This window comes from Camelina sativa, chromosome 14, assembly GCF_030686135.1.
Source record: "Camelina sativa cultivar CO46 ecotype springtype chromosome 14, ASM3068613v1".
NCBI lineage: Eukaryota > Viridiplantae > Streptophyta > Magnoliopsida > Brassicales > Brassicaceae > Camelina > Camelina sativa.
In genome coordinates, this window is record NC_141893.1 from 6,478,003 (window position 1) to 6,502,148 (window position 24,146).

The 24,146-nt window shown below is 39.0% G+C and overlaps 10 protein-coding genes and 1 pseudogene across 17 annotated transcripts; 4 read left to right on the plus strand and 7 right to left on the minus strand.

Moving 5' to 3' along the window:
* The first annotated feature begins 375 nt into the window (after nucleotides 1-375).
* Nucleotides 376-2,812, plus strand: LOC104740179 (DELLA protein GAI). Its single transcript, XM_010460708.3, has one exon. The coding sequence runs from the start codon at nucleotides 935-937 to the stop codon at nucleotides 2,540-2,542; it is 1,608 nt and encodes a 535-aa protein (XP_010459010.1). The 5' UTR covers nucleotides 376-934; the 3' UTR covers nucleotides 2,543-2,812.
* A 1,196-nt stretch (nucleotides 2,813-4,008) lies between these two features.
* LOC104743313 (VAN3-binding protein) lies at nucleotides 4,009-6,148 on the minus strand. The gene is made up of 6 exons (XM_019236234.2): nucleotides 5,659-6,148; nucleotides 5,104-5,485; nucleotides 4,845-5,021; nucleotides 4,695-4,744; nucleotides 4,556-4,613; nucleotides 4,009-4,477 (listed from the first exon to the last, which is right to left on the minus strand). Exons 2-6 carry the CDS (start codon nucleotides 5,255-5,257, stop codon nucleotides 4,239-4,241), a joined length of 678 nt encoding a protein of 225 aa, XP_019091779.2. The 5' UTR covers nucleotides 5,258-5,485; nucleotides 5,659-6,148; the 3' UTR covers nucleotides 4,009-4,238.
* A 481-nt stretch (nucleotides 6,149-6,629) lies between these two features.
* Nucleotides 6,630-7,485, minus strand: LOC104740180 (MLP-like protein 328). Its single transcript, XM_010460709.3, has 2 exons — nucleotides 7,218-7,485; nucleotides 6,630-7,123 (listed from the first exon to the last, which is right to left on the minus strand). The coding sequence occupies exons 1-2, from the start codon at nucleotides 7,402-7,404 to the stop codon at nucleotides 6,843-6,845; spliced, it is 468 nt and encodes a 155-aa protein (XP_010459011.1). The 5' UTR covers nucleotides 7,405-7,485; the 3' UTR covers nucleotides 6,630-6,842.
* A 1,403-nt stretch (nucleotides 7,486-8,888) lies between these two features.
* Nucleotides 8,889-9,815, minus strand: LOC104740181 (MLP-like protein 328). Its single transcript, XM_010460710.3, has 2 exons — nucleotides 9,567-9,815; nucleotides 8,889-9,464 (listed from the first exon to the last, which is right to left on the minus strand). Exons 1-2 carry the CDS (start codon nucleotides 9,751-9,753, stop codon nucleotides 9,184-9,186), a joined length of 468 nt encoding a protein of 155 aa, XP_010459012.1. The 5' UTR covers nucleotides 9,754-9,815; the 3' UTR covers nucleotides 8,889-9,183.
* Nucleotides 9,816-10,436: 621 nt separating this feature from the next.
* On the minus strand, nucleotides 10,437-11,231 carry LOC104740182 (MLP-like protein 328). The gene is made up of 2 exons (XM_010460712.3): nucleotides 10,995-11,231; nucleotides 10,437-10,884 (listed from the first exon to the last, which is right to left on the minus strand). Exons 1-2 carry the CDS (start codon nucleotides 11,179-11,181, stop codon nucleotides 10,607-10,609), a joined length of 465 nt encoding a protein of 154 aa, XP_010459014.1. The 5' UTR covers nucleotides 11,182-11,231; the 3' UTR covers nucleotides 10,437-10,606.
* Nucleotides 11,232-11,901: 670 nt separating this feature from the next.
* Nucleotides 11,902-15,928, minus strand: LOC104740183 (O-fucosyltransferase 4). Of its 7 annotated transcripts, none has more exons than XR_015579901.1 (10): nucleotides 15,240-15,887; nucleotides 14,749-14,818; nucleotides 14,483-14,550; nucleotides 14,270-14,358; nucleotides 13,975-14,172; nucleotides 13,650-13,854; nucleotides 13,357-13,524; nucleotides 12,973-13,265; nucleotides 12,702-12,892; nucleotides 11,902-12,605 (listed from the first exon to the last, which is right to left on the minus strand). XR_015579901.1 is itself a non-coding variant. In XM_010460713.3 (10 exons), the coding sequence occupies exons 1-10, from the start codon at nucleotides 15,600-15,602 to the stop codon at nucleotides 12,455-12,457; spliced, it is 1,671 nt and encodes a 556-aa protein (XP_010459015.2). In that variant the 5' UTR covers nucleotides 15,603-15,928; the 3' UTR covers nucleotides 11,902-12,454. The 7 variants fall into 7 exon arrangements, 6 of the variants coding, with proteins under 6 accessions (XP_010459015.2, XP_087340253.1, XP_087340254.1 ...); XM_010460713.3 differs by having other exon boundaries at nucleotides 12,973-13,140; nucleotides 15,240-15,928; XM_087484127.1 differs by having other exon boundaries at nucleotides 12,973-13,140; nucleotides 14,270-14,333; nucleotides 15,240-15,919.
* A 394-nt stretch (nucleotides 15,929-16,322) lies between these two features.
* Nucleotides 16,323-17,467, minus strand: LOC104740184 (10 kDa chaperonin, mitochondrial). The gene is made up of 3 exons (XM_010460715.3): nucleotides 17,149-17,467; nucleotides 16,910-17,049; nucleotides 16,323-16,603 (listed from the first exon to the last, which is right to left on the minus strand). The coding sequence occupies exons 1-3, from the start codon at nucleotides 17,251-17,253 to the stop codon at nucleotides 16,552-16,554; spliced, it is 297 nt and encodes a 98-aa protein (XP_010459017.1). The 5' UTR covers nucleotides 17,254-17,467; the 3' UTR covers nucleotides 16,323-16,551.
* A 322-nt stretch (nucleotides 17,468-17,789) lies between these two features.
* LOC104743314 (uncharacterized) lies at nucleotides 17,790-18,976 on the minus strand. Its single transcript, XM_010464410.2, has 4 exons — nucleotides 18,687-18,976; nucleotides 18,484-18,565; nucleotides 18,276-18,392; nucleotides 17,790-18,028 (listed from the first exon to the last, which is right to left on the minus strand). The coding sequence occupies exons 1-4, from the start codon at nucleotides 18,803-18,805 to the stop codon at nucleotides 17,978-17,980; spliced, it is 369 nt and encodes a 122-aa protein (XP_010462712.2). The 5' UTR covers nucleotides 18,806-18,976; the 3' UTR covers nucleotides 17,790-17,977.
* Nucleotides 18,977-19,275: 299 nt separating this feature from the next.
* On the plus strand, nucleotides 19,276-20,918 carry LOC104740186 (serine carboxypeptidase-like 50). The gene has a single exon (XM_010460716.3). The coding sequence runs from the start codon at nucleotides 19,494-19,496 to the stop codon at nucleotides 20,835-20,837; it is 1,344 nt and encodes a 447-aa protein (XP_010459018.1). The 5' UTR covers nucleotides 19,276-19,493; the 3' UTR covers nucleotides 20,838-20,918.
* A 1,130-nt stretch (nucleotides 20,919-22,048) lies between these two features.
* LOC104740187 (uncharacterized) lies at nucleotides 22,049-23,251 on the plus strand. Of its 2 annotated transcripts, XM_010460717.3 has the most exons (2): nucleotides 22,049-22,566; nucleotides 22,797-23,251. In XM_010460717.3, exons 1-2 carry the CDS (start codon nucleotides 22,129-22,131, stop codon nucleotides 22,833-22,835), a joined length of 477 nt encoding a protein of 158 aa, XP_010459019.1. In that variant the 5' UTR covers nucleotides 22,049-22,128; the 3' UTR covers nucleotides 22,836-23,251. The 2 variants fall into 2 exon arrangements, with proteins under 2 accessions (XP_010459019.1, XP_019090783.1); XM_019235238.2 differs by lacking the exon at nucleotides 22,797-23,251 and having other exon boundaries at nucleotides 22,051-22,758.
* Nucleotides 23,252-23,339: 88 nt separating this feature from the next.
* On the plus strand, nucleotides 23,340-24,125 carry LOC147927890 (putative ribose-5-phosphate isomerase 2 pseudogene; annotated as a pseudogene).
* The last annotated feature ends 21 nt before the right edge of the window (nucleotides 24,126-24,146 follow it).

Sequence of the window (24,146 nt, forward strand, 5' to 3'; positions counted from 1 at the left end):
ATACAGTCTTCTGTAATTAATGAAAATGTTAGTTCTTATCCACTTTCACAGATAAAAAAGATAACAAGGTTAAAATATTTATTTATTTTTGTTAGAAAATGAGGTTTTAAAAATATATATTTTATGGCTTTTATCAATCTAATTTAAAATGGGAAAACGTCATAGTCTCTCTCTCTATCTCTCTTTTGATTAAAATGGAGTATTAATCTCTCATAATGGGTTTAATGATTGTTTACTTTTTCAATACAAAGTTTTATTTTGTTCTAATAAACAGATTTAATCAAATGAAATTCTATTAAGATATCTAACCTTTTGTTACAAAAAATATCTTCATTTTTAGATCAAAAGATACAACAATCATACAAAACCAACACAACAAAATATTTTTAAAAAAGCAACATATAAAGTAAACTGTAACACTATAATACCATGACAATCTTCTTTAGTTGTTCAAAAAAAATTGTATGACCATTATTTATATATATACTAAACAAAAAAATGTTGCAAGAGAGAAAATAATAAGTGTTGGTGTGTGTTTCAGAGTTTTCAGCCTTATCGTTTAGAGCTGTAGATGTTGCTGTTAGCCCTCTGATCCATGATTCATCGGACATCGAGCCCCATCACCACCCCTGCCCCTTTCTGTGTTTTTTTTTTCTTTTTCTTTTTTTCTCTATAATGTTTATTCTCTCTCTCTCTCTCTCTCTATTTCTTTACTAGTTACAATTTTGTGATAATAATGAGAAGTGGTAGTAAATAAAGAGTGCATCCCAAATAAAAATCCAAACTAAGCAAGTCCCAACCAATCCCCGAAGCTAAAGATTCTTCTTCTTCTTCTTCTTCTTCAGTCTCTTCCTTCACCCAACAAAGTCCCCAAAAAGCAAAAACCTAGATCCGACATTGAAGGGAAACCTTTTTTTTTTTTAGATCCAAAGCCATGAAGAGAGATCATCAAGATCAAGATAAGATGAAGGAAGAAGAAGACGATTGTAACAAGGGCATGGACGAGCTTTTAGCTGTTCTTGGTTACAAAGTTAGGTCATCAGAAATGGCTGATGTTGCTCAGAAGCTTGAGCAGCTTGAAGTTATGATGTCGAATGTTCAAGAACACGATCTTTCTCACCTCGCTACTGAGACCGTTCACTACAACCCTGCCGAGCTTTACACGTGGCTTGATTCTATGCTCTCCGACCTTAACCCTCCTCCCTCTTCTAACTCCGACTACGATCTCAAAGCTATTCCCGGTGACGCTATTCTCAACCATCACTTCGCTGTCGATTCGTCTTCTTCCTCTAACCACGGCGGCGGCGGCGGTGATGTGAATGCTACTTCCAACAAGCGGTTGAAATGCTCAAACGGCACGACGGTGGCGACAGTGACAACAGCGGCGGGTGATGAGTCGACTCGTCCTGTAGTTCTAGTCGACTCGCAGGAGAACGGCGTGCGTCTCGTCCACGTGCTTTTGGCTTGCGCTGAAGCTATTCAGAGTGAGAATCTGACTCTAGCGGAGGCTCTGGTGAAGCAAATCGGATTCTTAGCCGTGTCTCAGATCGGAGCGATGAGAAAAGTCGCTACTTACTTCGCCGAGGCTCTCGCGCGGCGGATCTACCGTCTCTCACCGTCGCAGAGCCCGATCGACCACTCTCTCTCCGATACTCTTCAGATGCACTTCTACGAGACCTGTCCTTACCTCAAGTTCGCTCATTTCACGGCGAATCAAGCCATCCTCGAAGCTTTCCAAGGGAAGAAGAGAGTTCATGTCATCGATTTCTCTATGAGCCAAGGTCTTCAATGGCCGGCGCTTATGCAGGCTCTTGCGCTTCGACCTGGTGGTCCTCCTGTTTTCCGGTTAACCGGAATTGGTCCACCGGCTCCGGATAATTTCGATTACCTTCACGAGGTTGGGTGTAAGCTGGCTCATCTAGCCGAGGCGATTCATGTGGAGTTCGAGTACAGAGGATTTGTGGCTAACACTTTGGCCGATCTTGATGCGTCGATGCTTGAGCTTAGACCGAGTGAGATTGAATCTGTTGCGGTTAACTCTGTTTTCGAGCTTCACAAGCTCTTGGGACGACCTGGTGCGATTGATAAGGTTCTTGGTGTGGTGAATCAGATCAAACCGGAGATTTTCACTGTTGTGGAACAGGAATCGAACCATAATAGTCCGGTTTTCTTAGACCGGTTTACCGAGTCGTTGCATTACTACTCGACGTTGTTTGACTCCTTGGAAGGTGTGCCGGGTGGTCAAGACAAGGTCATGTCTGAGGTTTACTTGGGTAAACAGATTTGCAATGTTGTGGCTTGCGATGGGCCTGATCGAGTTGAGCGTCACGAAACGTTGAGTCAATGGAGGAACCGGTTCGGTTCAGCTGGGTTTTCGGCGGCACATCTTGGTTCGAATGCGTTTAAGCAAGCGAGTATGCTTTTGGCTCTGTTCAACGGCGGAGAGGGTTATCGGGTTGAGGAGAGTGACGGATGTCTCATGTTGGGTTGGCACACTCGACCGCTCATAGCCACCTCTGCTTGGAAACTCGCCACCAATTAGATGAATTTGCTGAGTCGAGACGAGTTGATTGATCAGTTTGACCGGTTACGATGAGATCTGTTCCGACCGAACCAAAACTAAATCCTACTGTTTTTCCCTTTGTCACTTGTTAAGATCTTATCTTCATTATATTAGGGTTAATTGAAAATTTTTAATCTCACTTTCGAGAGTTTCTTTTTGTTTACATGTGACATTGGTGGGTAAATTGGATAGGCAAAAATAGAATTATGTAGTTGGTTGAAATAAATTTTTAATCTTTTTTGAATGTCACCAACTATGCCTATATATATTCATTGTAATGACTAATGAGCCTAATTAATCTGTCTCTTATATATAAATAGTCAGCTAATTCTCATGAATATGCTCTTTTAATGTGCATCGTATTATAGGTGGACCAGATTATTCTAACAATGCTAAGTCACTTTCAGTTGTTTCTTGTTAATTTTTTAAAAAGTATTAAAAAGAAAGCTGAAAAGCTATAGATGTCCACCTTTTTGATAATAATGTATCTGAAAGATATAGCACGCGGTTATTTATATTCAACGCCAATTGCATATACATAATTCCATATATGATATGTGTAAAATTGGGAGATGCATATTCAACGCCAATTGATCATATGATGTTCTTTGTAAATGAAAATTGAAATTGGTTAAAGAACTTGTTTAAGAGATTAAGCGAATCATTAGACATAGGTGGTCGTAGACTTCACTCGTGACCCTTTGGTATATATTATCATATATGGTTGAGTGACCGTGACATTTGATCGTTTATAATGAATAAAAAGGGGCTTGATGGGGTTGATCATAGTCAACTTTTGCTACCCCACATATATATATAGGCCGAATAAGTCCTAAGACCATCATTAGTGGAGTAATCACCTAAGTTACTCTCATATTAATTAATTATATATTTAATATTAAATTAATTAAAGCAATTCTCAGAAAACTTAAGTAAAATCACTCCATTACTAAAGAATCTCAAACAAAATTGCTCAAGCATTTAAATAATAATTTTTTAATTTGTGTTTATTAATTATCAAACTTTAATTATCTAAAATGACAAAACAATTATTAAATTTTTTTATATTACATAAAATAGAAAACAATAAAATTTTACAAACTTTAAAATATTAAACATATTTTACAAAATTCAGAATAGTAAACATATTTTATAAAATTCGAAATATTAAACCTATTAAACAGAATTTGGAATAAGATTTATCGTGCGGTTGCACCAAATTTTTGCCAGATATGCTCAATTTAGTTTTTTTTCCAAAAAATCAGTATATCATGAACATCATTTCGAATGTCCATCATGTTATGTAGATTTGTTGGCATATTTGTAGAATATGATATGTTCTGGCATATTATGTAGATTTGTTGGCATATCTATAGACATCATCGTTTCGAATGCCCATCATGAACACGTAAATGTTTTGGCTTAGCAAATCAGAAACTGAATCATTGGAAATAAAAAAAGTTCAATTGAGATTCATCATTCTTCTGATGTCTTTTTGTACATAGCAATATTCCTACCACTTGTTTTGATCATATGAACAACCTGCTATGTTTTTATCCAAAAGTCTTCCGAGATTACAGAGACTGACATTGTACATTACCAAGTTTTGTAAATACCTCACAACAGCAAAAATGTGGATTATATGTATATAATCAAATGTATACATGATCCTTCATCACGTATGACCAGTGAGACTCAGAGATCCCAGCGAGCATTTGGCAGCTTCAAAGCAATTTACTTGGCGGAGAAGAGACTGAATCCCATCAACCCATCTCTGCTTGTGAATTTTGCTCTTGCACTTGAACTCCAAAAGAACTTGTCCTGTCTTCAGACCGAAGTAGACTTCTTCTGAATTTTTCCTCTCTTTCCTGTAAGGCCAAGCTGATTTCTCATCGCAGACTCCATAGACAACGCCTTCAGAAAGTAACAATAAGGTCAGAATGCCGTCTTTCAAGTAATTTATCTAAACTGAAAGATTAGTTAAATGCTTACATTTGGTCTTCTTGGATAATGCCCCTCCAACATGTTTGCTTTTGAGTTTTATCATTAACTGCAAAATCATAATAAGCATTGGCTTATAAGTGAACTGAGATGTGTTGCGTGTTATGAATACAAATCAAATCTGCTGTACCTGAGACTTCTTGTTGATATAGACGCAAACACGCTTAGTTCGCTGCACTCCTGCAAGTTAAAACACAAAAAAATGAAGAGTTAAGCTCTCTATTTCTTATCTCAGTGAACTCTTCAATTGATCAGACTCTCACAGACAAAAGAGAACTACCATTTCGTGCACATTGCATCAGTTCGCCTTCAAATGGAAGATTTGGTTCTTCCAATCTAAACTTCAAATTTGCAGGCCAATAAGAGTCAAAGAAGCTTCTCTCAAAAGGGGCAATAGCTGCATTTTTCCTTGCTTCCTTTGGCTGCCTCGCCTTCAGAGCCGCTTCTCCTCTCAAAGCTAGTGTCAGTTTAAACAAAGTCAGATCAAATGCAGATCAAAGAGACCACAAAGCCTTGTAAAGCTGTTAAAAAGGCCTTACCAGTTGCAGCAGCGGCTGTTAGAGTCATGAGATCACCAGGGCTGTTGATATCCACAGAAGATCTAACAGTGGAAGTAACACGTGCACGGTCAGCACCAGCTCTCATACAGTGTGAGACTAACAGTTCAGTGGCTGAGGCTAAAGCCAATGCCATCTTGGAGCCTGGCCCTTTGCAATTGCTTGCAGATGTTACAGAGGCTAAACCTGCAGCCAGAGCCGCTATAGAGACAGCAGAATGCACGTGGGCGTTCTCAACTCGCACCTTGTCTTTCTTCTTGAGATTGGTGATTGTGCTGCTGCTACTGTGTTCCTTGGGGTGGTGAAACCATCTGGATAATGTGCCTGCTCTGCGTGTGCCAACTGAGTTCTTGATCTTCCCAGCCTAAAATCAATTTCCCAAAGTTTTAAACTATGAAAAGTGTTTATACTTTATACATTCCAATTTTCCAAGAACTATGTTGGGAACTGGTGCAATGGCCATATATAATTGATGAGTCTTTGACTTTTACTGCTCACCACAATTATGATAAAAAGGGATAAGAAAAAGGGTCGTACCACGAATGGATCTGCAACAGCAACAGGGAACAAAACAGGAGGACTGTTCTGACCTTTGTAAAGAAACTTTTGTAAATCATTGTTAATGACAGATAGCGTTAGCCGGTGGACCTCGTCGTCCGCTTTAAACCCCCGGAAACCTCCGCCATCGTTGTCCCACCAATCTGAAACTTCCGTTGTCGTTTGTCGTGCTCCACCGAAGCCTCATCATCGTAGGGTTACACCGACTTTGGTTAGCCATCGCCTCCGGTTGCCATCAACCTCCATATTTAGCGAGAAATTCAACAGATTCGGTGTGAATCGATGGATTTTCCCAGAATTTGGCAAGATCGCGACTTCGATCGCCTTTGTCTTTCACCCGACAGAGAAAAGAGAGAGAGAGTCGGTTGCGTTTCTCAGAAAGAAAAAATGAAGAAAAAAAAATAATTTTTTCGAACCAATGGCAAAACGCCACGTCGCGTTACTCAAGTGTTGCTCGAATTACTATCACAAGCAACGATACTCACCAAACTGGACTCTATAATGGTTTAATATTGTGTATTTGTGGCCCAAAAAAGAGAGTACCCATAAGAGTACTCTCCACTAATGATGCTCTAATGGGCCTTATCAAACATTCCCTCACTATGAAACACTAAAACATGATTCTAATAGTAGTAGTACTAAATTACAAGCTAAAAAATCATGAATCAGAAAACTCGAATTGAATGAAGTTAACAGTGTCACGGCCGGAAATCGAAAGCAAGTAGAAATAGTTCAGAACAAAAGAGAGAAATTTTGAGGTGAGAATTGGCAAAACAGAGGATTATAAAATCTAGGGTTTATACAGAAGGGAGAGGAGATGTGAGAGAGTCTTTAATTTAGACGGAGAAAATATTTGCATGTCTCCAATTTTGTTTCAGAATAATGAGAGTCATGAGACAATATATACATTCTAAATATATTATGCGCTTTATATCGTACACAAAATCGCATAACTAACACAAATTTATTTTATTACGAACACACTTACTTACATAACAACATCAACTATTCATCAAAGACAAAGATGATACATACAAGACCGCCATTATTACTAGCACAACATGTACAAAGGAAAAAGAGGCGGATGATAAAGACACGTACGAGACAAACATAAAAGATACACATGCATAAGGATTATTTACGACGGTGACCATGGAGGGTTCTTAAGCCTTGTTCTGGCCCTTGAGGATGTGGTCGTCCATGTCAGCAACTAAGCTCTGGACAAACTTCATGTACTTGGTGGGTTCGGGGGAGTCTTCCTTCCGCTTCTCCCATATCAGAGTGACTTTGCAGACGCACCCTTCCTTCGACTTGGGAATGAACTGTAAGATGACATCATACACCTTGTACTCCTCTATCACGTGGCCGTCTAACCCTCTGAACGTCAACGCCATCTTCTCGTCGTCTATCTCTCTCTTCTCCTTGATGACTTCCGGCTTCCCATCTTCACACACACACACACACAATTTTAGTCCATATTACAAAATAGATCACATCAATCCTCGTATGAACAGAAAGAGATAGAGTAAAGTAGGGACCGATTGTGTAGTTCCACGATTTAATGGAGCCGTGGGAGTCCCAGTCGCCGTCGTGGACGGTGACACCTTGGATATGGTGGCCGATGGCGTCCGGAACGATGTTGTTTTGGCTCCTCCATCTCCTGTAGTGTTTCTCCGCCAACCCCTTCAGTGGTACGTCCGCCACGTATGTTCCTGTCATCGCCATTTCTTTCTTGATTGATTGTTTTGTTTTGAAATGTGTCAAGTGTATATTTTGATGCAAAAACTCAACTGTCGCCCTTCCTTTATATACACAAAAACTGACCACAACACTACAAGATATATACAAACATAAATATAATAGTATCTTTTAATGATATGGTTTAATTAGTTCTTTTAATTAGAAATAGAGGTTTCATTCGTCCAACATCTACTAGATCCTGAATATGAATGCTTAGTTTAACCTCAGAAATAAAATCTTGCATCTATATAACGTTGAGTTAGATATTGTTCAACTTATAACGTTGGACAGTACTATGTGATTGGTAAAAAAATGTAAATCACTTCTGTCCTTTTTTTGTGTAACGTGATTGATGTAACGAATTTAATATTTATTGTCGATTTGATTTTTTTTGGTAAACAAACACATTAAGCTAAACCTATTAATCGAACAGATAACTTGTCTTGTGTATTAGGTTTTAGTCTCATACCGATTCAAATTAGTTATTTTTTTGTTTTCTTATCATAACTAAAACGTTCAATAGTCATAGACTCATAGGTGACGGATTATATATTGACTGGATTATCAATGATTCATTAGATAAATACCGAAAAAAGAAAAAGAAAAAAAAGTCAAGGCGAAAGAGACGATATTATGCGTAATTTAGTGATCATCAACGTCATAGTGATATTGGTGCTCCACACGTGTGGTCTAAGTGTCCGCATGTCCATCTATCCCTCACGTATAGATCATTAGATTGTTTGCACCCTATATCACGTTGTAATCATCGACTTTAATACGTTCTTATCAAACATGAATATATGGAAACCTATTTCTTTAAGTTGAAGACTTCTAACTCATATATTTATATTTTTTTGAATTGAATGTAAAATTATATTCAACCAAAAACCCTGTTTACAATGAATGCTTCAGTAGGTTGGAATGAGCTTTGAGATAGACATTAACAGTTCAGAAAAGAAAATCAAAAAGGTAATTGTAGTTATCCCCGAGGAAACGGATGAGTAGAGAACCAAAGCCGCAAGCCATCATCATAGCTTTGATCTCCCAGTGATGCGATCGAGGTGAGGCGATTCCGGATATTCTTGTCAATGTGTTTAATGAGAAGAGCTTGCAGAGCGGAGCGCTCACCATGTCGGCGAGCATTTCGTTCCCGCCAGAGATGGTACAGGGCAGACTGAAATAGGTAGCGAAACAGGAAAAGTTGGAGACGGGGGAGGGATGGACTTGTGAGCAGAGCGGTCAAGTTATTCCAATCAGCAGAGTAGTGCGTGACGAGGAGAGGCTGAGCTAGTTTCCTCCACACACCGGCTGCAAATGGACACAAGAAGAAAAGGTGTTAATTAGTGTTAATCAAAATATTTGCATGTTTTCTTTTGTATGTCTGTTTCTGTTTTAGATTATGGATGTTTTGGATTTTGGTTAGTCACTCTATTGCCTTGGATTTTTGTTTTGTTTTGCACTCTATTGCCTTAGATTATATGAAATTAATTATACAATCCTAATTAACATTATGCGCTCTTTGCATACCTTACATAATAGTATAATACTGGCCGACGACACACAAATATCATAATACGAACACCAACCAAATACACCATAACAACACCAAAGACATATAAGCTTACAAAGACCGCCATTATTCTCAGCATAAAATGTACACAGGGCGGATGATCATGTACGAGACAAACACAAAAGACACATACATATTTACATATAGAAGACGTTTCTTTATTTTTCTTAGTTAAAGATTGTCACTCCTAACGATTACGCTTTTCTCTGGTCCTTGAGGATGTGGTCATCCATGTCAGCAGCCAAGCTCGTGGCGAACTTCATGTACTTGATGGGCTCTTGAGAGTCTTCGTTGCGCTTCTCCCATATCATAGTGACTTTGCAGACGCAACCTTCTTCAGACTTTGGGACGAACTGGAAGATGACGTCATACACCTTAAGCTGCTCCATCACGTGACCATCCAGCCCTCTAAATGTCACCGTCATCTTCTTGTCGTCAAACTCTCTCTTCTCCTTGAACACCTCTTGATTCCCATCTTCATACACATGAATTTTACATTAATATAGAGAAACCCTAGCTTGTAATAAACGTTTCCAAATAAACAAAGGGCGAGAGAGAGATAGAGTAACGTGGAAACCGCATGTGTAGTTCCAGGACTTGATGGCCCCGTGGGTGTTCCAGTCGCCTTCGTGAACAGTGACACCTTGGATGTGATGGCCAATGGCGTCGGGGAAGAGGTGGTTTTCGCTTTTCCACCTTTTGTAGTGTTTCTCCGCCGACCCTTTCAGAAGAACGTCTGTCACATATGTTCCTGACTTCCCCATGATGAAGCTTCTAAACTTGTCCTTGAAAGTGTGTAAGCCAATTGTTTGTTTTCTATCTCGGGGTGGATGCAAAAACGAAAGCCTCACCCTCCGTTTATATATACAAACTCGTCACAACATTACAAGAAACCAGATATATATGTACGACTTTTCAAGAATCACAAACATTTATTAAAATCAACATATTATTCTACTTAAAAATTTATCTTTGATCAATAATTTTGAACTGTGGAGTTTTGATTAAATCTTGTCTGTCTTTTAGTTACGTACAAAAATGTTACGGTAGACCAAATTAAAAAAGTGTAACGTTCGAATATAAAGGACCTCACCTGAGCGAAAGAGACGGACAAAGAAATAAGTAGGTGCTACGTACACGACGTCATAGTGATATTGGTAGTCCACACGTGTGGTCTATGTGTCCTCATCTCTACTCTTTGGTTTCGATGCTTTGCATTTACCTTCTAACTTTCTGATATCTAACTATATTGATCTAACTATCATAGTATAGCCTTATAGGATTATATAGACACTATTGAAACTCTCTCATATATACATGTAGGTGAGCAATACTATATCGTCGTAGTTTTTTTGTCGTTTTGGCGAGAATGACGTTACGAATTAGTCGATCCATAACTTTGAAAATAGCTTGCCAACAAAATGGTGACAACAAAATAAAATAAAAATAAACGAACAACAATGCTGATATAAAGAAACGTTGGACATACAACACCATAATGATATAAGGAATTAGTACTACGTCGTGTACGAGATGAACACAAACTTTTTTTAGAAAAACGTACATACACAATTATAATTGAAGGAGGATGTGATGATATGATTAAGCATCGATCCATTATTCCTGGTTTTGGAGGATGTGGCCATCCATGTCAGCAACCATCTTCTCGAGGAACTTCATGAACATGGTGGGCTCTGCAGAGTCTTCCGTGCGTTTCTCCCAATATACACTAACTTTGCATACGCAGCCATCATTTCCGTACTCGGGGATGAATTGTAAGTTTGCAATATACACCTTAAGCTCCTCCATGACTTGACCATCGAGCGCATTGAATGTCACCGCCATCTTCTCGTCGTCCATCTCTATTCTCTCCTTAAACACTTCTTCCTTCCCATCTTTATTACACACACAAATACCACATTTCGTTTACACAAATATAGGTGTATATGATCATGTCAATCATTTGTATGTTATATATATAGAGATAATGATTAGAAATACGAACCAAGATTGTACTTCCAGCTCTTGATGGCGCCGGGAGAGTCCCATTCGCCTTCGTGGAGGGTAATACCATGGATTAGGTGGCCGATGGCGTCAGGGACGAGATGATTCTCGCTCTTCCACCTTTTGTAGTGTTTCTCGGCCGATCCTTTTAGAGGCACATCCGTCACGTATGTTCCCGACATGGCCATTGATGATTTAATTAGCTATCAATAGGTTTCTTTGTGTGTGTGTGTGTGTCTCAAGTGTTTTAATTCCTTCCTTTATATACACAAGATTAACACGTCAAGCTAAATTAACAACGAAATTGGTTATACGGCTTTTCAAATAGTCGACAGTTTCAATATATCTAAACAATTATGGTCACGTATTGTATACACGTTATCGCCTGTTCTGATAGTTAAATTAATCAATTAATATGTTATTTGATATAATTCGTATCTCTGTCTTTATTATTTCATGTGCTTATTACAAATATCTATATTTTCATGCGCTTATTTCTTTCTTTAAATCTTTTTTTAAAAGAAACTCGAACTGCAGAAATTATAAAGAAAGAAAAAAAGATGCCAGCTATATTCTGACTGACACAAAATTTCCAATTTTATATATTTGTCAACTCTGAAAAATGATAAGTCTCGTTATAGTTGAAATAATTAAATCAAGTCCTTCTTTTTAGACTTAACAAGTTCAATAATAGAGGTGTTATCTGGATTACTTGATATTGAAGAAAAATTTAGGATACGTCTCTTAAGGTGCAACAATAGCTGAAATTCATACAATTCTTTTTGGCAGGAATGTAAAACAAAAGGTCTAATTTATAAGGTTGATAATCAGTTGCAGCCATTTAGGAGCATCACTCCATGTATGTTCGATTTTAGAACCGGATACACCAATTTGTACAAAGAGAGAGATTTACTTGGAAGATCATATAACTCATAAGAATATAAACAATTATACAGAATTTAAAGAAGATAAAAATAAATAAACCAAAAAGGAACCGTTCAATGTACAAAACTTTTTTGGAAGCTTTCTTATCCCCTGTGACTCTATGGCCGACCCTACATTTATTTATTTCTGGGCAAACCCAACCAATAGACACCAATATACAAAAACGCAAACGCTCTGCAAAACATCCAAATGTTATCCTCTTCTCCCAGAAACAAAAGGTTGGATCTTGGTGGGAGCTAATCACAGTTCCTCGTGTTAGATACCTCAGCTTCAATGTGTCAAAAAATCTCGCCCCAGGGAGAAGTTGCGAAGTCCCTGCATGCGCAGACTAGTCCTCTCTCTCTCTCTCTCTCTCTCTCTCTCTCTCTCTCTCTGTCTCTGTCTCTCTCTCTCTCTCTCTCTCTTTCTCTCTCTCTCTCTCTCTCTCGCTGTTTGGATGCGGATGTGACCAAAGAATTGAAAGAATTGTATAAATAAAAGAAGGAATGCACCAGATTTTTCCAGTGAAAGAATGTGTCAGGTGGCTGATGCTGTTGTTTTGTTCTTCCGGCACATACAGTCCGGGCAAGGGAATATGTAAATAGAGTCACTAGGTCGTTTCAGCTCAAACCCCTTGGAGTCACTATGGGACCTCATGCTTAGCATTTGCCGTTTAAAACTTCTCCATCTGCCGGTAAATGTCAGAAACAACCATTGAGGGACCAACCAGATACTATCAACTAAAAAATCATGTTTGTACGTGGAAGAGGTGAGGAGTCGTTACCCCAACTTGGGATTGTCAAAGAGTACGGCTAACTTTCGCTTGTCTGGCCGAATCGTCTTCGAATGCCCTCCAAACAAATACCTCCGATGCCCCATGAGGAAATGAGGGAAGTTTCCACCTTGAGTTGTCACAAATACTTCACTGTGGAGACACACCGTGTAATCTAGCGCAGCCATTCTCGAGGAGAAATTCTGAATAAAGACATATAGTCTTATGTAAGTCAGAAAATATTCATCACGTGAAAGTTCAAACAGTGGAAGATCACGGAAACCTTAAAAGGGGCCAGTTCTTCCTCAGACGCAAGCATCTCCTTCGTCTGTAGATTAGGGAACATCTCGAGTAGTGGAGCCATAGTTCTATTCGCGCTATATATTGGGCCAGCTGCAAGGTATATATATGTGCTTTTGTTGAACCCCATTCCTCTCAGCATCAAACCCACCTGATAGGTATACAAGCAAGAAAATTCAACCAATGGGAATAAGATTCTCTGCTCACATTATTGCTCACAATGGTTAGCACTTTGCACAACTACTCTGATTATTCCAAAGCAGTATCCATGGATGACTATAAGACGAAAATATAACAATTAATATAGACCACCGTTGTGCATAGTAGAGTCTAGAGAAGTTGCAGAACCAAAAGAACTTATGCTTACCTCTAAAGGAGTTAAAGGGCATTTCCCATTGAGCCTGTTTGCTCCTGGTCGTATCACACGACCTGGTTTTGTGAACTTCCCTTTCCATCCCCTTTCTCTCGCCGCAATCATGTCTTGTTTTTCTTGGTTACCACCATCAAATACACAACAAGAGAAAGCTACCATATCCTGCAACATGGTCTTATAGTGTATTATATCTCTCACGTCAGAGACAGATCTGTTTTCAGAAATATACAGCCATGACAAAGACCAGTGGCAGATTCGAGAAGCGTTGGACTTTACAGGTAACAAACCTCTTCAAAACGAAGATGCACAGAAACATACTTGCCAGCATTGTTTGCACTAAGCTCCTTCATTTTCTTCACCAGTGTTTCTCCTTGGGTCAGTATAGGTTTCGAAAATCGCAAGGCTATATTATTTGCCAAACATCTAAATCTCTGGACAGCTCGAGGAGCATCAAAAGAAAGTCTATTCGCAAATGGGGAAATTCTTATAACCCTGTGCCGTGAAAAAACAACAAATAATTCAAAACCCGTTTGTATAACAAAATAAATAGTCCCTTACACAAAAACAAGACAGTTTATTATTGAAAGTAACTTTTATTAAGGTGTGACTCACTTTTCTTCAAGCAGCTTTGGCAGGACTGAGTCCCGGTAATAGGAGGTGGGTGCCCATGCTTTAACTCTGAAGTTGTAGACATTTGTCAAGTTATAGTCAAAACGCTCCATTAAGTATTCAGGAACTGTATCGACCACCCGCACATAATTTGCTAAGGTATCGATAAAGTATTCTTCATCATAGATGTCTCCAAATTTACTGCAAGGAAAACACTCTGTCAGAAAGTAGTTGAAACAGGGATGGCTTTGCTAAATTTACAACACATGGAGAAGATATGAAAACAAGTATCCGAAACCTCGGATCTTTCCATATGCTGTGATAGTGAAAGTTGGGAATTACAAGGGTCGCATTTAGGTAGCCTGCCACAGCAACCGCATTGCAAATCTAAGCAAAACATGGTAGATTAAAAGTCAACAGCTTTACCTTAGACAAGGTAGCCAGACAAGTGCAAGAAGGCTTGAGTGAAACAAATCAATTTGATGTAAGATGAAAAGATAGACAAACCTACCGAAGTGCGCTGCTGATTCAAGCCTCCATTAGCCTCGATGAATATGAAACCATTTGACTCAGGCAAAACTACAATTGTCAACATACAACAAAGATAAAAATAATAAATTATGACCCTAAGCCAGTATAATACACTAATTCTATTCTTCAGGGCTTTACTAGTGATGTTTTTCCCCCATTAAAGTGAGAAGCTTGACATGAATGTTGTAACTTATTGCATAGGACAAGCACACTTATGAAGAAAGTAGGAAAGCTATGTAATAATACCTCCAGTAGACTTGTTCACACATGGCTTCCATTCCACACCTTTATAAGAACGTTTCCAAATCGTTGATATCTATAAAAATACAAATTTCATTGACAAAACGTGAGAAAGGATATTAGTATGTACCAAATTAGGTGACAATACTTAGCTATATAGAGAAAACAGCAGTATCAAACCAACCACACAAACAAAGTAGGGACAATGAGAAAACAGAGCAATATATTCTTACTCTTCTAAATGGATCAATATACTAAAACTCATGAGAAATGCAATTAGAGCTGAAACTAGATGACATGGTTTATAGTGAAGGCAGGGATCGAGATTATTAATAAAGAGAGTTTAAGATATCATAAAGAGATCCAAATTGTGTCATGAATTGGAATAGTTGAGCTCACAAGCAACCAAATCGAGAGATGAAACTATCTTAAGTGTAGACAAGACAAATGGCGACATTCTCAAAAAGGATTTCACAAAAGCGGAGGGCAAACCTCACCGCATCGGCCGTGGTGTTATCGGCGTCGATATCGGCGCGGAGCCTAGCGTAAACCTGCGGGCTCCTGTAAACGGATCCCGGGGCGGGACGGCGGTGGATGATTGGAGCGGCATCAAACGAGGCGACGCGCATGTGAAAAAACATACAGGAGACGTAGATGAGAGGAGCGAACAGGAGAATTCCCTGACGCCGGAGAAGAACAGATAAAAGGATCCATGAGATACGGTGAGGGAATGCCGTCCGATTTTGGTGTTGCCCGGAGGATTTAGAGCGGCTCCGGCAGAGACGAGGTGAAGGCGGCGGAGAAGGTGTAGCTGGAAGCCGATTTTGAATCGACAGATCTCTCTCCACCTGGGAAATCATCTATTTTCCCTTCTCTCTCTCTCTCTCTCTCTTTCCTTCGTCAGTGCGCTTACGCCATTACAAAATAATAATATAATGAATGAATGAATACATACATAATATATATCATTGCATTGTTTGCGACGGTCGACAATGGCAGGCAGGTGGCCAACGCCGATTGCACAGATTTGTCCCGGCGGCGAAACTGTGTGTGACACACACACACACTTACTTTTTTATTTATTAGTTTTTGTGCGCTCGTGCGGTGGATGCGTGAGTGATCGCTTATTTTGATCACATGCACCTTTTTTTTTATTGGCTCCTTCTGTGTTTCCTTTACTTCTATCAATTTACAGATTTCGTTTAAAACGGAAACTCTCTTTTATTTAATATGATGACTTCAATGCACCAGTTTCTTCTTATTATGGTCTAATTTGTATTGGAAGAATGAATTAACCAAATATAGCAATGAGTTAAATACAACTTTTCTTTTGGGTTAGCAAGGCCAAGTATTTATTTAGTTCAAACAAACAATACTAAAACTGAAGTCGCGACAAAAGACAATACTGATGTTGTATCAACAACATATATAAACAAGTAGCTAAAACGCTATATTAGAATTTTGCAATTGTGAAATATGCTCAGCTTGAACATGAAGTAAGCAAAAGTCAACTAAGCCACCGTCTACATTGGCTATTATTAGAACTTAGTGCCTAAACGTAGGCGGACAGCATCAACAGATTAATGAAAAACACGAAATATTAGAATCAGAAGATGCAATAACACTTGCGGGTTTTATCCATATGATTGATACCCATTTGTAACAATTCAAAGACAGTTTCATAAAGAGTAAATTCAAGACAAAGTCCAACCACATCTTCAAAGATAAACTAAACTTAAAAATGACTTCTCCCTCTCATAACACAAACACCAACATCAACCGTCGTTGTTGGCGAGCTTTTAGCCTTTCTCAATCCTCGTGCAACGTTCCCAAGACGTCCTCATCCCGGAACAGATGGTACCTGCATCCAATCACACAAAGCAAAAGTTCCTTTACCTGAGAGAGTCTAGTTCTTCATTAACTGATCAATATACAAAAGTGGTAATGAAATTGGCACTCAATTCCATTGATCCAAGAGTTGAAATTAACTGATCAAGAGTTGAAATTAACTGATAATAAGGGGACTAACTGATTTAGATGATCTAAAACATCATGGGTCTTTTTGATAGTATCCAAAGTTTTAAGACAATTATACCATATCCTAATGATCTAAAAGGGGTAAATACAAATGAAACAAGAAGAAAGGGGTAAATACAAATAAACTTACTCGTTCTCGCCGAGCTTGACCTGAGTGCCGCCGTACTCTGGAAGAAGAACAGTGTCGCCTTCCTTCACAGAGACCGGAATCAATTTCCCGTCTTTATCCCTTGATCCAGGTCCAACAGCTACCACCCTGCCTGAGTTCAACTGTAACCACCGAGAAAAAAGATCCATCATTTCAGATCTTTGAGGGAGGCCAAATAATCATAAGAAGATCAACTAGTGAAATTAGATCGGTCTTTTTACCTGGGAGGATTTCTCGGGGAGGAGAATGCCGCTTTCGGTTTTAGCAGGCTGGATCACTTTCTTAACCAGGATGCGGTTGAACGTTGGGATCAGACGCTTCATCATTTTTTCTCAATCTCTTCTTCTCCCGGATGAATCGGAAATTTCTAGGGTTTCTTTGAGCTTTTTAATTTGGGGGAGAGGGCAGAGGACACAATAGAAGACGGAAGGTTCTAGATCGTAGGGTTTATCTTGGCGGACAAGGCCTTAGGGTTTTAGTCATTATTCGCTACTATTTGGGCTTTTAATATCCATACTATTTGTTTAATGGACCTGGCCCATTTGTAGGCGGAAACAGAGTGTCTTTTTCTCTTTTTCTTTTTTTTTGTTTTTAAGGTACTAGCTCCAATTTGCCAAATATATTTTGTTTTGTTTCAATTGCCAATATGTCAAGTTTGGGATGTAAATTGCTCATTTGCTCCTGCTGAGGTCAGTTTGAAATCTTGATGTAGAAATCGTATTGATATTTTTTGGTATCACATACAAAACGAGAGTTCTTTACATTGTTGCAGTGACTTGTTCACGTAGAAAGTGGTGCAAATACTATCACATGAGATACAACAGGATGGGAACAAAGAAGGTGTTCAACGGATATAAAACAATTGTCTAAATCTGCCTTTTTACAGGCATTTTGTGCTCTTATTTTTCTTAGCACGGATCAGAACAGTCCATTCTCCGGGTTTTATACCATGGCATTACAAGTGTTCGAGATAACAAGGTTCAGTTTTGTTACAACAAAAATTAGATACAAAGCTGAGAAAAAGAGTTGTTTATAAATCATTGGATGCCACTAGCCACTTCCATCGAGTTGGCCTTGAGAAAGAAGGTGAGCCATGTATTGCTGCGTTCACACAATCAAAAGAGCTCAACACAATAGGTTGTCTATTTTCTAGAGTTCTAACCTCACATGATTCTACAAACATTTATATCAACATATGGCAACACAACGTTTTGTACCATCAAAATCCTAGACCGAGAACTATCTATGGAAACTGACCTTCAAAGAAAATATCATCCGCACCATTGAGACTACGTTACTGTTAAGCCCAATTAACTAACACCAATTTAGAGATATTGAAGAAACTTACAGAGTGGTAAACGTATGGAGATTTTCCCTGGCGCTCAAAATGCTTAGCCATTATGCAGAACTCAACAGGACCCCAATCCTCAGATTCATAGCAAGTCCAAAGCGCCGCTTTGTACAGCTTTAAACCAAACCCAGTTCGTCAATCACAGAGAACAAATCAACTATATATATATAACCCTAAACGACAACACAAATATCTCTGTGATAACCTTAGCTGTGTCGGTCAAAAGTTCCGTGCCGGCAGGGTAAGATGCATAAAACTGATCTCCCCTGGAATATCCTGCTCTTGTTCTACAAAACATTCGAATCCGTACATTAAATCAACTAAGATAAGAACCCCAAACAAAGCCATAGACATTGAAGTTGAAGAGTAAGAAGAAGAAAAATTAGAGATCCCGTAGGTAGACATTACGTGTTGTTCGTATAGAAGAATGTGAGAGCAGCAGTGAAGCAATAGAATCCAGCGTAAGAGACACCCCGTCGTAGCTTCTGTATCTTCAAAATCTCTGAGCAAACATCCAATATCGTCATCTTCAGCCTCGACAAATTCAACTTACTCGAAAGGAGTAAGAAGAAACCTTTGGGAAGAACTCTTTCAGGTATTCTATCGAACACCTTGTGATCAATTTAGCAGACAAAATTAAACACTCGATAGGATTTAGAACCAAATTTGCAATGGTAAGCAAATGTTAAAAAAACATCAATAAGGCTTTCTATAGTCTACCTTCTTAATGGACCTATCCTAGCTTTTAATTTTGGGCCCCAATTTTGGATTATTTTCTTCTTCTTCTTCTTCTAATTAATAAATTATCGAAAGAATCTAAAAATTGAAAACCTGTAAACCAAAAAATCATTCGTGTTGACAAATATAACCAATAAAAATGTTCTTTGCCAGGTTACATTGGTTACAAGTTACAACTTTTTTTTTTTTTTTTTTTTTCACTGAAAGGATTATCATTCATTGAGTTCAACATTTTACAAACATCAGTTGAGAAGACAAAACACAGTACTTTTTTGGATTTTAGTATAAATTATGAAAAACATATATAAAAAAAAATAATTCATGTTTATATGTAGAATTATATGTATAACTACATGTTGACAACAACAAAAAACCATAAAAAAATGTAGCCACATTTACATTGGTTGCAAGATAATCCAAACAACATAAAAGTAATGTTTTTGCAGTCAAATAATACAAAGGAATCTTAATGTAAAGATGCAAGTGGCGATAATGGAGAACGTCCCTACACTCTTCTTCTTGCTTTCCATTCTCTTTCTCTCCGTCTCCGTCGAGTCTCTTCCGCCTCCTCCACTATTTCCCGATGAAGCTCTCCCCACTAAATCCGGCTACCTCCCGGTCAAACCCTCCCCCGGCTCCTCAATGTTCTATGCCTTCTACGAAGCCCAAAAGCCGACCACACCTCTTCCCGACACTCCGCTCCTCGTTTGGCTCCAAGGTGGGCCAGGATGCTCTTCCATGATTGGTAACTTCTACGAGCTTGGCCCTTGGCGCGTAGTTTCACGTGCCACAGAGCTAGAGCGCAACCCCGGCGCTTGGAACCGTCTCTTCGGGTTACTTTTTGTGGATAACCCCATAGGAGTCGGATTCAGCATCGCCGCCTCAAAAGAAAACATACCCACAAATCAGAGACAAGTCGCTGAGCATCTCTACGCAACTCTCGTGGAGTTCCTTGAGCAAAACCCAGGCTTTGAAAACCGACCGGTTTACTTCACCGGCGAGAGCTACGCTGGCAAGTACGTTCCAGCCATTGGATACTATATCCTTAAAGAGAAACCAAACGGGAAAGTGAATCTAAAAGGACTAGCCATTGGAAACGGGCTGACTGATCCGGTGACACAGGTCCAGACTCATGCGGTCAACGTCTACTACTCGGGTCTAGTCAACGCAAAACAGAGAGTTGAACTGGTGAAAGCGCAGGAGATAACCGTGGCTCTCGTGAAGTCCGAGAAATGGCGTGAAGCAGCAGACGCGAGAAGCGACGTGTTGAACATAGTGAGTAACATGACGGGACTAGCGACGCTCTACAACACGAAACGTTCGATTCCTTACAGAACAGACCTCGTCGTGGAACTACTGAACCAGAGAGAAGCTAAGCGTGTTTTGGGAGTGAGCGAAACGATGCGTTTTGAAGAATGCAGCGATGAAGTAGAAGATGTGTTGCGTGGGGACGTGATGAAGAGCGTCAAGTTCATGGTGGAATCCGTATTGGAGAGGACTCAAGTGTTGCTGTACCAAGGCATGTTGGATCTCAGAGACGGCGTCGTTTCGACGGAAGAGTGGATGAAGGCTATGAACTGGTCGGGATTGGAGAAGTTCTCGACGGCGGAGAGGCGTGTGTGGAAGGACGGCGACGGTGCTGTCGCTGGATATGTACAGAGATGGGGAAATTTAAGCCACGTGGCGGTTTCGGATGCTGGTCATTTTGTTCCGACAGACAAAGATGTGAATTCAAGGGATATGATTGAAGGTTGGGTTTTGGGAAAAGGCTTGTTCGGTGGTGAAGATCTCGTCAAGCTTTACCATTCGATCCAAACATGATTTGTGTTTTCTGTACTTTTAGCTGTGTGTTAGATTTTGAATTAAGATTCGGATTCTAATCTACTTCATGTTTTCATCAAACTCATTTTAGTACGAATTGATAACTTTTGCTTATGGATTCATCATTTGTCTGATCTATTCACTCTGAACCTTGGATAAACCTATGGGATGATTAAGATCTAATTGTTTTCTTAAAAATTCAAAATATTGATAAAACTTTTTAAAAAAAAAACATGTCATGGCGATTGGAGGCGGGATTGTGAATTAAGATTCAAAGTGCATGAGTAGAAAAAAACTACTCAAAGACAATGAAAAGCACATAGAAACCCGTACTATGAAGCCATTTTTTTTGGTATTAGGGAAGAAGAGGCAAGGGCACCCCGTAGAGAACCTACCGGTATTTCAGAGCTATCGATTAAAAATCTCTCCCCTATTTTTGCCTCTTTCCCAATTCACTTTTCTGGAAAACAAAATTTATAGAAATTTGAAGAACAATTTTGAAAAAAACGAAGCCTTTGCTAAAGATGATTGAAAGCAGACTAATGACGGCTCTTCTGTAACCTGTGAAACTAGCACCTATATATATATTGCCAAAATTTGAGACACTTAGGGCAGACTGTATATAATTATATCTCTACTGGGCCATACCATAGCCCATAGGTTAGATAGCAACGAAGCCCATTTAACTACAGTGTACAGTCCGTGTCCTTTTCAGTGCTCATCACCTCACCATTATTTTATTTTCTTTTCTTTTCTTATGACATCACTCCACCATTACTAATACAGTAATACTTAAAATTAATGTTTATAATAAAGTATGAAAGAACTCCATGATTAAATTAATCGTAAGATTCGTACGTTTTTTTGGTTGTAAAAAATATATAAACAAAGAAGAGGTCAATGACGATATAATCATTGGTTGAAAGAATTATGAGGAGAGTAGTACTGTACAATGTGATTGACATTTAATGATATTTCCAAATTAACTTCGATCATCTTTTTCTTCTTTAGAGTATTAAGTTTGATGTAATCTAGATTTGGCCGTGTCGACGAATTTGTTAAAGACGTGTAAAGCTGAAATTGAGAAGAAACAAAGGTGAAATTGTATGGAACGTGACGGATAGTGACCCCATCAATGCTACGATAAGGTAACGCGCTAATCATATATTTTTAATTGCTTAAAGCCAAAGCAACCATAGCCGTTTTATTAAATATTATCCGAAACAATTCCCTTATAAAATAAACGCCTCGGCTCGTCCCACCACTTGTCTCTCATAAGCAATACAGAAACATGGAAGCTATAGTACTGATCCCGTTCCCATCGTCGCCACTCAGGTTCCACCCATTGAGGACATCACAAAGGATCGCCACCGGAACGTCCAAGAGAAGACGAACTTCAACCACCGTGTGTGCTGACTACTACCGAGGAGGAAGAACGGTGGACGAGAACATGGTTGTCCTTAGGAAACGGATCCACGAGATGAAGATGGTTGAGCGGAACTATGAACCTCCTTCTCATTGGATGCAATGGGAGAAGCGTTTATATTGTAACTACGACGCTACTATATGTGACGCAATCTCTCTTCTCCAAACTTTTCTTATGAACTCTCGTCCTAGCGTCGCGTTTGGAACGATGCTTGTTCTCCTCGTCAGCGTTCCTGTTTCCTCTGCCGTTTTTGCGTTTCGTATCCTCGATTTAGCTCTTTGGCTTTTGGACGCCGCTCACGTAGTATGATCCGTAAAGATTATATATATATATTTTCTCTTTGTTGTTTTATCTCGTAATAACTACTTCTTTTAAAAAACTAAAGAAAGAAATAGTTATTTTCAACATACAAATAGAGAAATAGTAAGACAATGTACTGTATCTGGATTTGTATTTTAAAGAATCCTAATTTGATTTCATATGGTTTTAGGGAAACCGAAAGTACTGAATCATTAATTTTTCATATGGTATAGGAAAACAAAGTAACAATTAAACTCAATGTAGAGTTATAACCGGCTCTGCATGTCAGTGCAGACGTCAACAGGGCTAGATTTATGGTTGTCAACAAACCATATGTGGAAAAAGGCCCTGGTTCGGTTGGTATACAAGTCTTGTTGATGACTCTAGTCAGCGTTTCAGGCAAGAAGAAGAAGAAGAAGAAGTTACTGTTTTATGTTTGGAACATAGAGGCGCCTGGTTTAGTGCTATATGATATGACTCAATCAGAAATGAACGTTTCCTAACTGTTACTTATCATTTAGAAACGAAGCTTAATCACTATTTAAACTTCGCAATATTTCCCAAGCTTAATCACCATTAGTTTAAACTTTAAAATAGTTACTTACTTACTTAATTCTCTTCATGTTATAAAATGTTATACCTGCTTTTGTATTTTACTTATATAATTAATATTTATTAGTTGACGACTTATTCGTTTCTTCCAAGACTTTCAAATTACATATTTTGTGGGTGAAGTGTAACACGTTCGGGATATTGGATTTGCAGACCGCGTAGAAGTTGGATTTTTCTGCTAGAATTTATCGAATTTTTTTTTTGTTTTCGGGTTCGTTGTGATCCTATTGTTGTCCGTGTGTATTTTAGTAGGTAAAACTAGAGGGAAAAGGGGTCTGTATGTTAATGGCGATTAAGGCAGGGTGGGCTAAAACGAATGACAGCTTACAAGTCGTCAAACATGCAGTCGACCAGCTTCTCCAACTAGGCAAGCTCGAGAACATTGTGGTTATACCCACTTCCAAGGTAACGCAGGGGCAGGCTCTCTCACTAGGAATCCTTCTGTTGGTTCTCCGTACTCACCTAGTCATTACTTATCTATCGATGCACGGACAAGGTCAATCTTGATCTGAACTTTGTGAAAGGTAGGGAAGGGTCTCGTCTCTACTGCAAGAGAAGATGATGAAAGGAGCTTTTAACAAGTTCATGGTGATTGTGGAAGCAAGCTGGCTCTTCTAGTGGAGATCGTGCCGTTTTGTTGGAAGTTCACAGCAGAGAAGTTCCGGGAAAGCATGAAGACTGCGGCTGCGCTATAAAGCTCAGGCTTGGGTAGACGGGGAAGGCATTTGTGACAGTCAACGGGAATCATATTGTAAATAATACATATGTGGAGAAGTAGATAGAAGATTTGAGAGCACAGGGTGATACCATTCTGAGGCTTACAGGGGTCTCTGGAAATGGCTTCTACTTTGATAGTTGCAGGTGAGCTTGTATTAAGATCATCAACTAAGATAGGTAATGAGAGAGAAACGAAAAAAATACAGTTTTGAAGAAACTGGTTCAGGCTACAATGTCCGTGTTTTGGTATTCGA

Bases quoted from the DNA above. Each gene is read 5' to 3' on its own strand.
- LOC104740179 (XM_010460708.3), top strand. From the start codon at position 935: ATGAAGAGAGATCATCAAGATCAAGATAAGATGAAGGAAGAAGAAGAC.
- LOC104743313 (XM_019236234.2), bottom strand. From the start codon at position 5,257: ATGGCATTGGCTTTAGCCTCAGCCACTGAACTGTTAGTCTCACACTGT. The intron at 4,614-4,694 runs GTACAGCAGATT...ATGATTTTGCAG, and splicing joins ATATCAACAAGAAGTCTCAG to TTAATGATAAAACTCAAAAG. The intron at 4,478-4,555 runs GTAAGCATTTAA...TACTTTCTGAAG, and splicing joins ATTATCCAAGAAGACCAAAT to GCGTTGTCTATGGAGTCTGC.
- LOC104740180 (XM_010460709.3), bottom strand. From the start codon at position 7,404: ATGGCGATGACAGGAACATACGTGGCGGACGTACCACTGAAGGGGTTG. The intron at 7,124-7,217 runs GTCCCTACTTTA...GTGTGTGTGAAG, and splicing joins ATCGTGGAACTACACAATCG to ATGGGAAGCCGGAAGTCATC.
- LOC104740181 (XM_010460710.3), bottom strand. From the start codon at position 9,753: ATGGGGAAGTCAGGAACATATGTGACAGACGTTCTTCTGAAAGGGTCG. The intron at 9,465-9,566 runs GTTTCCACGTTA...ATGTGTATGAAG, and splicing joins GTCCTGGAACTACACATGCG to ATGGGAATCAAGAGGTGTTC.
- LOC104740182 (XM_010460712.3), bottom strand. From the start codon at position 11,181: ATGGCCATGTCGGGAACATACGTGACGGATGTGCCTCTAAAAGGATCG. The intron at 10,885-10,994 runs GTTCGTATTTCT...TGTGTAATAAAG, and splicing joins GAGCTGGAAGTACAATCTTG to ATGGGAAGGAAGAAGTGTTT.
- LOC104740183 (XM_010460713.3), bottom strand. From the start codon at position 15,602: ATGATTTCCCAGGTGGAGAGAGATCTGTCGATTCAAAATCGGCTTCCA. The intron at 13,141-13,356 runs GTAAGCATAAGT...TATACCTATCAG, and splicing joins GCCCTTTAACTCCTTTAGAG to GTGGGTTTGATGCTGAGAGG. The intron at 12,893-12,972 runs GTTTCCGTGATC...GTCTTTATTCAG, and splicing joins AAGAACTGGCCCCTTTTAAG to AATTTCTCCTCGAGAATGGC.
- LOC104740184 (XM_010460715.3), bottom strand. From the start codon at position 17,253: ATGATGAAGCGTCTGATCCCAACGTTCAACCGCATCCTGGTTAAGAAA. The intron at 17,050-17,148 runs GTAAAAAGACCG...CGGTGGTTACAG, and splicing joins TCCCCGAGAAATCCTCCCAG to TTGAACTCAGGCAGGGTGGT. The intron at 16,604-16,909 runs GTAAGTTTATTT...GATTGGATGCAG, and splicing joins GTCAAGCTCGGCGAGAACGA to GTACCATCTGTTCCGGGATG.
- LOC104743314 (XM_010464410.2), bottom strand. From the start codon at position 18,805: ATGACGATATTGGATGTTTGCTCAGAGATTTTGAAGATACAGAAGCTA. The intron at 18,393-18,483 runs GTTATCACAGAG...TTTGGTTTAAAG, and splicing joins TTTTGACCGACACAGCTAAG to CTGTACAAAGCGGCGCTTTG. The intron at 18,029-18,275 runs GTAAGTTTCTTC...GTGTGAACGCAG, and splicing joins CTCCATACGTTTACCACTCT to CAATACATGGCTCACCTTCT.
- LOC104740186 (XM_010460716.3), top strand. From the start codon at position 19,494: ATGCAAGTGGCGATAATGGAGAACGTCCCTACACTCTTCTTCTTGCTT.
- LOC104740187 (XM_010460717.3), top strand. From the start codon at position 22,129: ATGGAAGCTATAGTACTGATCCCGTTCCCATCGTCGCCACTCAGGTTC. The intron at 22,567-22,796 runs GTATGATCCGTA...CATATGGTATAG, and splicing joins TTTTGGACGCCGCTCACGTA to GAAAACAAAGTAACAATTAA.